Raw genomic sequence first — 13,292 nt, forward strand, 5'->3', positions numbered from 1 at the left:
ACAGAAATTCAGCATGTCTGTCCCAAGATGTTTCTCTTTTTATCTATTCAGCCATCAATGCAGACAAATTATGAAACCTTCATAGTCTCTATTCCAGTCAAAACTCACCCCTTTCACTAGTTCCTACTCTTTAAAATTAGTGTAGGTTGCTTTTTAACCAACAAATAAAGCAGAAGTTTAAACAGGCTTTGTATTTTTAAGTGAGATTTTCACTGACTTCAAGTAGGAGTTATAGACATATGTACAATATTTATAAATCTGCACTATATGCACTATAAAATGCACTATATACCATAAGCTGGTCTAAAAAAATATAAAAATCTGTTTAACATCTAATACACATTCATTCACTGTCTTAAACTGACTAGATTGTTTGCATTTTCAGAAAGCCATTGTTGATTCTGTTAATGTTTTCATTTACCTTTGAGAAGGAAAAAGATAGATTGGTATAGATGGTAGTCCAATGCTTATTTTTCCTTCTACACTTCCCTCTTTAACTGGAGTACTTCGTCTGTTCAGTTTTGCCAAGCCAACATTTGGTGTTTTTATGATCACCCGAAGAACTGCTAACTTTTTAAACCTTACACAACAAACTCTGCTGAAGTCAGTGGAATGAACAAGTGCCTAAAATGGCTATGGTCACGTTTGAAAGACAAGGTGGGAAACTTTCCTTTGAAAGCTACTTCTTTAGAGAATGACTGACAATTTGCAAAAATTCACAAATCTGTTCTTGTCTATTTTTTTGGAAAAGGATGACATTTCTAAGTTTCTTTTCAGAAAATCCAGCATAAGCATAAATTTGGGTTAAGAATCTTGAAGAAATATCAGAGAGCTCTATCCCTTAGAGCAGGGGTCCCCAAACTACGGCCCGGGGGCCAAATGTGGCCCCCTGAAGGCATTTATCCGGCCCGCCAGGCAAGGCGGCGATGGCTCCATTCATGTGCAGTGGGGGCTTGAGGGAGAGGAGGAACTGGCCCCAACGGCTGTTGATTGCAATTACATGATGGCACCCCCAAATCTCCATGAACTTTCTGACCCAGAGTTGGAAACCTTACATGTGGCAACGCCTGCTCCACCCTTCCCTCTCAGCTACTCCATGTGTTGCTCTCAGGCTTTCTGTTCCGCCTCACTCCCATTGGCATCAGCCAGGCTGGCGAATCGCTCGCTGGCTGCTAGGGAGGAAAGAACCCAGGAAGATACCTGATCCTGGGTTAGATGGAATGCTTCATTGGGAAAGTTCTGCTTTTTTTTTTTACAGGGAAGGTATTCCACAGCCTCCCCAACAATATTTGGAGCCCACTCTGTACTTGACATACTTTGGTCACTGTTCTAAAAATAGACCATGACAGAAAGGCTGAAAGGTGAAATCAAACATTTTACAATCATTTGTGCATAGGAATTTGTTCATAGTTTTTTTTAGTCCGGCCCTCCAACAGTCTGAGGGACAGTGAACTGGCCCCCTGTTTAAAAAGTTTGGGGACCCCTGCCTTAGAGTATACCCTAATAAAATACCATGGATAAAAGTATCAAATGCATGGTTTGTTATCATCATGTAAGAAATAATATCCCTCTTAAAAGAGCTCAAGTACTATTGATAAACAGAAATGCCTACATGCAGGAATCAACATAAAATATTTATCTGTACTTAGTGGTAGCAAAATGCTGAAGGACAATCTTCCACATTTCTGCTTCCAGGTCTTCCTAGTGGATCTGGGATGATAGTGGTGGTGTTCATATGTAGATACACAAGAATGAGCCTGATTTTTACACCATTTCCCACAAATCCTACCATGGGTAACAATAATGTGTTTCTTGTAATTAGTTTTCATCTGGGTTCTGAACACGGCATGGACAAACTAGACAAGATGGCCATCCTGGACAAAGCCCAGGACAGGAACTCCTTCAAACTCACTTGGGAGGCGGTGGTGGGATTCTGACTGAGACCCTCTGGGGGAAGGAAGAGACTCTGCCTTAAACCTGAGTCATTTTCCTGACATGAAAATAATATAAGGGTGTTATTTGCCTGCAAGCCACCCCACCTCCTCCATTGCTGTTTCAGATTAGAAAATTAGTGTGGGGAGAGCAGCATCGCTCTTTGTCCCCATGTCTTAGTAGTCCTGACTATAACAGGCCTCCATGATACAGTTTGAAGAAGTTCTTGGCTGGGAATTTAGTCTTTAAAACAACAGCATTGGATGCCCATCTTGTCTAGTTTGGCCCTAACACAAAACTTGAATTCACCTTGCTGGGTGTGCAAATGAACTTTAATAAGAACAAAAGAGGAATATCAAGCTTTGACTATGGGATTAGAAGTGGCCAGAGTATATGCTGTATTAAAATTTTTAGATTCATCTAGTTCACCAGCAATGAAGCACCAGGACACTGAAGTATTTTCATAGGGATAACAGTGACTAAGCAGAGGAATGGCTTGGATTTGGAAGTTATGTACAGGACTTCCATTCCCTGTAATGTCCTGGTATGTTACTACTCTGTACACCTCCGTGCATGTCCCAAGAACAGGAATCAGCCCTCACTATGCTTTAGGGAGATTCCTCCAAGCACTATATCTGTGCTGCTTTGGCGGCCCATTATGCATGGAGCACTCCCCTTGAGGTTCTTCCCTCTGCAGTGGGGTCACAATGGGGTCTCCTTGTGTTTCTCTGTTTACACATGAGGAAATGTCCCACTGCCTGCTGTGTGGCTTGCCTGCTCCCACTTCTGGGTCATTTCTGGTTGGTTGCAAAATTGCTGGCTTGAAAAAAATCCCTTAAATTTTTTATATTGATATTCTTCATATCGTTATTGTGATGGCTTGTTATTATTAATTTTTTTAAGCCAGCCATCGATTCCCCAGAAATGCCTGCAAGGAGTGGGGGGGGGGGGGGGGAAGAGACCAGAAGGAGCAGGAACCCCAAAGCCAGGGAAAACATCAGGGTTTGTCCACTCTCAGCAACCGCAGGGCTTCCAAGATCTGCAGCATTGTAAGTATGAACACATTTGCAATGAAATCTCTGCCCTGAAGGAGATGTACCCTCACTATGGGACAGAGCACCAGTGTATAAGCCGCTTTAATCTAGAGGTAATAAAAACTTGGTCTTTGTCCTTTCCAAATCAATAAGAAACGAATTATTTTAATAACAGAGCTGAATTGCTTCTAATAATACACCTAGGGGATGACTAATTTAAGCAATCTACTCACATGAGTAGTGCAACATGGGAACGGTGAGCTTATGCCAAGATGATGGCTTTGCTTCCAAGAAAACTGCAGTTTCCTATTATTTCATGGAAGGAGAACCAAGAACTTGCAGGAGTCCTTAGAGCCCTCATTACACTGCTTGCTAGTAGATTGTTTCTATAAGCAGTTTATTCAGTACAAAGTGTTTCTGACTTATTGTTGCCCTCAGACCTACTCTATTCAACATGAAAATTCGACTATCAGATGATAACCTAATTATTTGAGAATTTCATCACATGATAGCTCACCACTGGATACTCAAGAGTTGTCGTTGAAGAAAAATGTGGTAATATTCTTGTGGCATGATGCATTGTTTGACGGGTCAGCATCAATCTATAGTCCTGTACTCTTGACAGTATGGCACATTCTTGTTTATACATTCAGCCCAAAACAGAAGGCCAGCAAATATTATTCAGTTAAGCACTGGTACCAGCATGCTGTGCAGGCACAAAATTTAACATGCTGTTCTTTAGTCAAGTAGATTGCCTTCCCACGACACAGCATGAATTTATAGAATCAAACACATGCAATCTTAGTACACATTAAATTAGACTAGTACAAATGTTTTTTTTTAAATCAGGGTGCCACGCTTTGCCACAAGGAGAGCATGGCCTTTTCCACACACTAAAAATGTTTCCAGAACATTTTTGATTCCCCCTTCCCTTTACCATGATATTAGGTCGCACTCACCTGTGAGAGGTTTTTAAAATTGATGTTCTATATTGCCATTAACCAGTGCTTCATTGATTCAACCAAAATAGCAAAAAAGAAAAAGTGAGGAGGAAAGGAGTGAGGAATGAAAAAAAAACGGTGGGGAGGGAAAGCTGGGCAATGGCAGAGGCATGTAAAAAGGCAGCGGGGAAAGATAAAATGTGACCACAGAGTGAGGGAAGACGGTTTAGAAATGATTCAGTCTAAAGAACCATTGAAAAAGGGGTTTCAAAAGAAACACAGAAAAAAGCTGCTTGGAAACGTGTTTGAAATCAAAATGTGAATAACAATGCAGAACTCCACAGAGAAAACCTCTCATTTCCTTCCTGAAAATGTTTTAAATAGTGTGTGCGGAAAAGGCCTATAAATAAAACAAGTGTAAATTAATAGATTATGGCTCATGATGTTTTCATGTGTGAGGAGACATCCTAAGAACAATCTTTCTTTCTTTCTTTCTTTCTTTCTTTCTTTCTTTCTTTCTTTCTTTCTTTCTTTCTTTCTTTCTTTCTTTCTTTCTTTCTTTCTTTCTCTTTCTTTCTGTGTGTGTGAGTGTGTGTGAGTGTGTGTGAGTGTGTGTGTGTGTGTGTGTGTGTGTACTTTTTCAGTAGGTTAGACTTAGCTACTAAAATACCTTTGCTAAAGATCTGCAGTCTGGCACATGTGGTATAACTGCCTGCTGTTCTCTGACAGGCTCCACATACAAATACTCACTGTTAGTTTGCTGTCATGGCTGTTTGTATCTCTCAAAAGCTAAGCCTTAAAAAAAACCCTCTATCCGCAAAGCAATAATAAATACTCAGGCATTAGAAGCAAGAACTTCCTGCCATGCCTACTACCTAATTACAGTTTATAGTCACAAGACTAGATTGGTCTAGGATCCATTTTTTTCAAGTATTTTTGTTGTTGTTCATAGTACGACAGTAGCACCTTATTGCACATTGTTTCAGAAAGTTTTCCCCTTAAGTGTAGGGAAATCGATTTTGTCCAGGGCATTTCACTGACCTGAACCCTGGCAAAATCACTTTTCCTTTCTGGTACAGATCATCCTGTATTCCTTTGTTCATCCTCTGCACCAGCAGTTTCTCATAGAGCAGTGGATGGTAAGCCCCCAAGGTACAAGCTGCATCATAGTAGAGTTCATGGTAATGGCAAAGGTCGGTTTGTCGGACCGAAGGAATGTATTCATATATGTGCACTTCACTGCACATTGACATCATGATGAGGATTCCTAAAATAAAAATAAAACAAAACGAATCATCTATAGTATCAAACTGCAAGAGCACTTTGAAATACAAAAAAACTTTCATTTCTTGCATTTACAAAAACATTGCAAAGCTTTAATTATTAAAAACCGCTGACCATTGCAAACATGGTACAGAAACAGCATTTTATATCCTGTGCAGCTGATCAGGTACAGCATGTAAGGGTGTTGACAAGGATGAGTTTTTATCTTCATATTTGTTGTATGCAGAACATTACATAAGAAAAGCTGGAATACATGGACAGTGCAATCCTATGAGGGGTAGTTGTACTGCGGCTGGGGATGTCGCAGCCATGGTGCAGCCTCCAGAGGCTTGCCAGCAAATGGGGGCATTCCTGGGCCAAAAGGGCTCAGGAAGCCAGCTAAAGCTGCCTCTGCCCCTGGGAACACCTCTTTCCTGCATCAAAGGAGTTTTGGCTACTGCAGCTGTACTGGCGCCTGGTTGTCATGCTGCTGCACGGCTTCCCAGTACCAGTGTAAGTGTCTCTGAATTGGCATAAATACCTCTTATGCCAACACAAATGCCATTTATGCCAGCGGTGGAGTCATGCTTACCTCCAAAGCAGTTTGCCTCCCCCTCCCCCGAGAAGTGCACTGTTAAATAAAGGTGGAGTGCAAATATAGCCTATTCAGTTATGCTAAACAATTTAATACCTAGTGATGTCAGGAAAATTGCACTTGCTTTAAGTCCTACTTAATACAAGTAAACTTTTTGATAAAGTCTAGTTCAACAAAGGCTAGAAACACTAAATTCCTGAATTTCTAAGAAGAAACTAATGAATTAAAATTCATCAATGGTGCAGAAAGACATGCTTCAAAGGACTCCCTGCACAGGAAAATTGAGAAGTTGAATGATTACAAAAGTATAGTACATAATATGCAGCTCCTACCTGAGTGTCATGAAAACCAGCTGTCGAAATGTAAGATCTCTTTTACTTTCTCCTATCAAACTATGTTTCAATCCATGATGTTGCATTAAATTTGTCATTTGTGGATTGAGAGGAAAGTTAACATGAAAAGTACAGATAAGAGGGGTGGGTGGGTTAAGATTGTAGAATGCTAGACTCACAAATTGACAGATGTATTGACAGAAAGTTATAATTTGGCAAAATTAATCTGGATTTTTGTTTTGTTTTTCAGTTCTACAAATGCTTTCTCATGCTTTTTCACTGTCAGCCTTCACCAGCGGATAGAGAAACCAAATGTCAGTCAAACATTATGGTCATCCAGCTTTACCAGAATGCAGACGCAGGAGTTACGTGTAATAGCCAAGTACTTCCACAAACAGGTGAAAAAACGGTCTGTCTCCTGAGCAGAGAATCAAGTATGTAGCCAGCTTCAGACAGAATATCACAGCTGTCTAAGGAAAATGCACTCTTGTAAATGAGCACAAGCTGTCACCAACATATAATCACCAACATATGTTACATTTTTACTACCAATCTGTTTCACCTTCCCTAAAGGAATTTACTGTACTTTGACCAGGAATGAAACAAAATGTATGGGTATCACTCATACAGAAGTAATAGTAATTACTGGGCTGAAAAACCATGGGAAAAAGATTAAATATCTTTGAATATCTTATAATCCAGCAAAGTCCATTAATCAAGCACAATCCAGTATGAAAGGTTTTTTGAATCCCCTTCTTACAGTTCCCCCGACCCTTCCCCCCCAAACAACAAACACAGGGGTTTCATCAAGCTTTGCATGATCCACCAACATACAGGGTGGAGGACCAATTAAGGGTGAGGGTTAGGGCTGGGTTCTTAACTTTTGTATGATATGCTGTTTTTAAGAGATGATTTTATGTATGGGGATGTTTTAACGTTGTAGCCGCCTTGAAATCTTGGGGATAGGAGGGGTTTACATTTTAAAACTAAATAAATTCATGGACAGCGAGCTATGTAAGCCTGGAATACATGGAGTGGTTTCAACAGCTCTTCTCCTTCCTATTTCCACATTTTATCCAGATGAACTAGCAGCAGAATGTGGAGATTCTCCCCTTTCAAAAGATGACTTGTTAAAATCCTTGCATATATAAAGGAACGTATATTAAAGGCCCTTATTTAAATTTATTTTGTTTTTGGCATCTACAATTGCCCTAGAGCTTTCCCATTTCCAGAATGCATCTTTTGCACACAGGAATTTGTTTTTGTAATTAACAAACTAATTAAAAAGCTATTTCAGAAGTCTGAACGCAAACAAAATGATTTAATTTATTTTGCACTAATTCTCATCCCAAAACAGTTAAAAAAATTAATACAATTTGAAGGTTCGTCGTAAATTCAACTCAGTTTCTAGTTTAGTAATAGCTACGCTTCCAAACGTAATTAAAATTCAAAGTTTTCTCAAAGTGATGAGAACATACAAGTCCTCGTTCATGGCCATATCTTTGAAGGGGGGGGGGAGTATCTAATTTTTCAGGGGGGTTATTTTCTGGAATTTGAAATTATTTCAGTGTACACATCAAATCTATGTTACTTTCTTATAGAAAAATCTGCTTAACCTCCAAAGTTAGCCAATCAACCCCAGCTGTTTGCATCAGAGGCCCATTACAGAAATCTGACAGAAACAGGAATATGTGGTGGTCATAGTCATTGTTGCGAGACTGATGGGAAATCAGACTCTACACAGAGGACCCAGAGTAAGAGGAAGTTCTTTCAGCAACAAATTTACACAGAATTAGAAGACAGGAAACAGGCTTTTTGAGAACCTGGAATTAGTTAAGGCCCTGACCTACATAGCCACCCTAGACTAACCTGATCTCATCAGATCTCTCAAGCTAAGTAGGGTTGACTTGAGCAAGTATTTGGATTGGAGACCTTTCAAACAATACCAGGGTTGTGACATGGAGGCAGGCAATGGCAAACCACCTCTGTGTGTATCTTTCCTTGAAAACCCCGCCAGGAGTTACCATAAATCAGATGTAGCTTTATGGCAAAAAAAATATGTTCTTTTGTTCATAATTCTTTGTTCTTTTGTTCATAATTCTTGATATTGTAGCCAATACTCATCAGATAAGCCTGATAATAATGAAAACATGGAGATGACTAATGCGTCACGACCTTTATCAACATCCTTTCTTTCAAGACTCTTGGAGGAATTCACAGTTATCTTTAGAGTTGTCCCTGTTCTCTGCCTGAATTTAAAAAAGAGTTCAGACCTCTCTAGGAATTAGTTTAGGAGTTCTGATGAACTGGTCCTAATCTGTATCAGATAAAACAGTGTTTCCTGGGCAAGAAACTTGGGTGAAGGGAAGATGCCCTGTTGGGGAAAAAACCATCTAGACGCTCCCATTTTCTAAAAGCATTTGGAGGGCACCAGGAAAGGTGTTGGCAGGTACCATGGCACCTACAAGCACCATGTTGGGGACCCCTGCATTAAGTTGATAAAAGTATATACAGCAGGGGCAAGCAACCATTTTGGTAAGAGGGCAAAAACAAAACAACCCCCTCCCCCCACCCTTACCATTGAACATACCAGTGTGGTTACAAATCAAAGGGACAGGAAAGATACAAGAGCTGTATTTGGCCAGGTACACTGGGAGACAAGCCCCAGACTCAGAATTTAGATGGCTGTTATTTTCTAAATTGGAAAGCACTATGTTACTGGAATGCAGTGAATAAATATCTGCTTTCATACACAAAAATAAACCATAGATTGTTCATTACAGAAATGAGCCCCCTAAAGTCCTTGGACTTCTGAATAACTTAACTTCTCCTTCCCTTTGTTCTTTCAGTTCAGACAATAAAAGTTGTATGGATTTTTGGGAAGCTAAAGTTTACTGTAATATAGACTATGCTTTGTTTTGCTTCAAGATTTGACTCCAGGATAGCATGATCATTTTGCATAGGAGCTATTATTGTTTCAAAACTTAATAGTTGGGATGCTTTTAAAACATGTGAAGAGATGACCCAATTAAGACATGTGTACATCTATCTATCTATCTATCTATCTATCTATCTATCTATCTATCTATCTATCTATCTATCTATCTATCTATCTATCTATCTATCTATCTATCTATCTATCTATCTATCTATCTATCTATCTATCTATCTATCTATCTATCTATCTATCTATCTATCTATCTATCTATCTATCTATCTATCAGAACCATCATACGTGGCTTGTTCCCCCCATGCTGATGACAATAATATGCAAAGTCCATTGTGTGTAGGTTACATTAGTGGTACATATGCCGAAAATATGTCACTTTTCTGCAGCTGTGTTTCAATGTGACTTGTGACTCTGAACATATTACACAAACCTGTTCTTGATCAAATAATTAGCTGAATCTATTTTTTTAAAGAAGGCATGAGCTGTTTTACAATTTCATCATTTTCGTTCCTGTTTTATCATGCTTATTATGCTCATGCCAAAATGTTATGGAATACTGACAAAGAATCCAGCTTGTATTTTACGATGTTGTATTACTTGCAGAATCCTGAAATAGTTCATGTTCAGTAAAACATTTTGTGGTTAGTACATATTTGTTTTGTTTTCCTGAAGAAACTTTTGAAGACTTTCAAAGCTTGCTCTGGTGAATTATTACATCCACCACTGCAGGTGGTGGTGAAGATTATGCTACTTTTTGAGTAATGCTAGCTACTGCCATACCATAAATTCTTATCCATCTGGCATAATGGAAATGCAAACCAGGCAAGTGTTTCTTTAGGCGTGAGTGAAACCTGAAGTGACCCACAAAAAAATGTCATTGAAATAAGATGCACATTTTTCCCTTATGTGTTTTAGCCATGCAACAAAAACGACTCGTAAGTTGATTGTTGCTCATCTATTTACATTCACGCATACTAAAATAAACTTTGCAGAGTTTGGTGAAAGGTAACCACAAATGAGTGAAGGCAAACTTACAACACTGAATGATTGAACGTGCTGCAATAGTTGGCAATCACAACCGGCAATCAGAGCTGCAATCTGAGGCATTCTGGCATGCAAAACACAACCGACTGAAATGAGAGATGGTTCCTGACACATTTGTGTTCCTCACACATTTACTTGTCCTGTGGTGATTTCTTGAATGTTTAAATAACCCTTCACAAATCGTTCCAGTTAGAACAGATGTTGGTGCGTATCCAACTTACATTCAATACATTAAGTGAGTCATTAACTGATGAAAAATGAATGTGTGAATCAGCCTTAATTCTAAAGGGTTAATGAAGATCTGCGCCTAAAAATAGTCAGTTTGCATTTTCAGTTTGCAAACACGTAAAGATTAAATAAGAGTTTGGTATACCAGAGCACTTCCAGGACTGCATTTGGGAGTGAAGGCAGAAGAGGTTCAATGTACAATGCTAACTATAAAACAAATGTTAAGTGCTCAGCTCGGTGGAAAGGGTTGAATCTGACCACCTTTTCTATGGGTAAAAAAAGTGGAGGGGGTCATAAAAGTCTATGCTGGTGAGCTTGGAACCTGTATGGGCAAAAGACTCCTGATAGAGGGAATAGGTACCAGTTGTACCTTGTCAAGAGTGGGAATTAGAATTCCCCAATTCAGGCCACCCCAGTCTTGACATGAGACCTTCATCTTTAATGGGTTCAATTTCAAGCCACTCTGTTTCAACCATCCCACCATAGCTTCCAGGCAACCAGCCAGATGTTCTGGGGCACTGCCAGCTATCCATCAACAGTTGCATATTGATGGCAACCCAGCCCAAAACTCCTGACTAGCTGGGTAAAGCGACATGCATAGATGTTAAAGAGCATTGGAGAGAGGATTGCCCCCTGTGGGACACCACATACTAAAAGATGTCGTGTTGAAACCCTCTCCCTAAGTACTACCCTCTGTTCCCTAAATACCACTTTCTGGAGAAATGAGGTCAGCCACTGAAAAACTGTCCCATACAATCTGTCAGCAAAATCTGTCATACAACTGTCCCATACAATGTCAGCAAAACTGTGGATCAACTCATTGTGACTGACTGTATAAAATGATGCTCATAGCTCTAACAAACACACATGCTACTGATACAATCATTCATCAAACACAGATAGCACTGAAATCTATCAATGATACCACAATAATATGCAGACACACCTACCAATAAAACCTGAAGAAGGAGGGTTGGGCTGAATCTTTTCCTTGGTGTTTTCCTGAATGATGTCCCAGAGCTGCCATATGAACTTTGGATGGAGAATGTAAAATGGCTGATGTGGATTCTTTCTGCGATGCTGAACATAGGGAGTAAACAAATTGTAGTCTGGCTTCTTATACCACTAGTGGAGAAAACAGATAGAACACAAATTCCCTTAGAGTGTTCAATATAAACAAATCTCTAAAGCAGTGATGGCGAACCTATGGCACGGGTGCCAGAGGTGGCACTCGGAGCCCTCTCTGTGGGCACGCGCATACAGAGTTCGTCTCGTGGGGGGCGGAAAATCACCCCCCCCACACACACACACACTCACATCTAGGCTGGCCTGGGCCACTGAGCACAACGTGCGCGCACCGCGGTGAGCAGGGAAGACTCGGCTGGCGGGCCTGGTGCCTGTGCTCTGGGTGGCTGCTGCCGGGGGTGTGTGTGTGCAGAGGAGGCAGAGATGCTAGAGAGGGACAGAGCAGTGCGTGTGGGGCTTGCTGGAGGCTCGAGCAGGCTATCCCCTGCTCGAGCAGGTGGGGCGGAGGAAGAGGGAGCCAACCGTTTTTTTCTAAACTAAAACCTCAGCATTCAGGTGAAATTGCCAGGTTGGCACTTTGCGATAAATAAGTGAGGTTTGGGTTGCAATTTGGGCACTCAGTCCCAAAACAGTTCGCCATCACTGCTCTAAAGCATCGTATTGGCAGCTGTCTGTTGATAAAGACACATACCGCAATGATCTGCAGCAAGCAGATCTGGGCCACTGTGAATTTCATCTGAAAGTTAGTCTTTCCATTAGGATGCTCCACTGTCCATAAATGCTTAGGCTGGTTAGCAGAATTGATGGAGCTTGTAAGCCTGCCAGTTATGTCTAAAGTAGGGAATACAGCTATTCTAAAGCAGCCCGCAAATGTCCCTATGGTGCTGCTAGATCTTTACCTTTAAGGAGTCTGGGAGAACCAGAACCCATAGATGCCAGGTATTTGATAAACCTGTCTGCCAAAGCTAAGAGCCCCATGGAGCAGAGTGGTGAGCTGCAGCACTGCAGTCAAAAGCTCTGCTCAAAATGGCCAATTTACCCATGGGCAGCTGCTGCGCGCTGGCAGCTAGAATGCGTTGGGGCAAGAAATCTTGTCCCAACATGATTCCTCCCTGCAGTGGGCCAAGAGAGGAAGCGCATTGAGGCAAGATTTCTTGTCCCAACGCGCTTCCTCTTGCCCCACCTGTTTTTCCCGCAGAAAGTGAGAGCACTTCTAGCGTGCATTTTGCACCAGACTGCGGCCTAATGGCGGGGCAGAGTCAGCTGTGGGTAATTGGCCAATTTGAGTTTGATCCCAATGGATGGTGATTTCAGGGAGCTGGCTGAAGGTTGACTTGGCATTCCATCCTTCCAAGGTCAAATGTGTATCCAGCTTGCTGGGGTTAAAGTGTAGATGACTGAAGAAAGCAATGACAAACCACCCCATAAACATAGTCTGCCTAGCAAATGTTGTGATGTGATGTCACCCCATGGGTCAGTAATGACTTGGTGCTTGCACAGGGGTCTACCTTTACCTTACCCCAGAGGCGTATCTACAGTAAATAGTGCCTGGGGCAGGAATCATGACCCCCCCCCCCCCCCCGGCAAAAGGCAGTGAATTAGCAAAGAGTCAGGAAAACCCTCTTCCCATGGGCGTATCTATGGGAAATTGTGCCTGGGGCAAGCTCTCAAACCCCCCCCCCCCCCCCGGGCAAACTCTCCCTTGGTGTCTCCGATGCTCCCACCACCTCTACCAAAAATCCCATTTTGGTAGGGTACCTTTGAAATTTGCAGAATTGCTGGGTTGTGCCAGTGGCCAACTGCATTCCCACCCCCTCTGGCCCACATTCTGGAGAGATAGCAAGCCAGGCTAAGCAGCAAGAGAGCAAGGTAAGTTTGAGTGCAGGACAATCCCTGGGTGACCACTCAGCTGGGCCCTTTCTGGCAGGGTGATAGGTGCTGCTCTTT

At 41.4% G+C, this 13,292-nt stretch overlaps 2 protein-coding genes across 9 annotated transcripts in view; one reads left to right on the forward strand and one right to left on the reverse strand.

Moving 5' to 3' along the window:
* Nucleotides 1–8,067, forward strand: part of LOC125430674 (parapinopsin-like) — a 49,400-nt gene extending 41,333 nt beyond the window's left edge. For both annotated transcript variants that reach the window (XM_048492787.1, XM_048492788.1), the window contains exon 5: nucleotides 6,348–8,067. In XM_048492787.1, the coding sequence (XP_048348744.1) occupies nucleotides 6,348–6,539 (192 nt within the window). In that variant the 3' untranslated portion in view covers nucleotides 6,540–8,067. The remainder of the gene's footprint in view (nucleotides 1–6,347) is intronic.
* The window catches only part of ST6GAL2 (ST6 beta-galactoside alpha-2,6-sialyltransferase 2), a 57,553-nt gene continuing 45,640 nt past the window's right edge, over nucleotides 1,380–13,292 (reverse strand). For all 7 annotated transcript variants that reach the window (XM_048492785.1, XM_048492779.1, XM_048492782.1 and 4 more), the window contains 2 exons: nucleotides 11,270–11,444; nucleotides 1,380–5,174 (listed from right to left, as the gene is read on the reverse strand). In XM_048492785.1, coding sequence (XP_048348742.1) covers nucleotides 4,906–5,174; nucleotides 11,270–11,444 — 444 coding nt within the window. In that variant the 3' untranslated portion in view covers nucleotides 1,380–4,905. The remainder of the gene's footprint in view (nucleotides 5,175–11,269; nucleotides 11,445–13,292) is intronic.

Source organism: Sphaerodactylus townsendi, linkage group LG04, assembly GCF_021028975.2.
Source record: "Sphaerodactylus townsendi isolate TG3544 linkage group LG04, MPM_Stown_v2.3, whole genome shotgun sequence".
Classification (NCBI taxonomy): domain Eukaryota; kingdom Metazoa; phylum Chordata; class Lepidosauria; order Squamata; family Sphaerodactylidae; genus Sphaerodactylus; species Sphaerodactylus townsendi.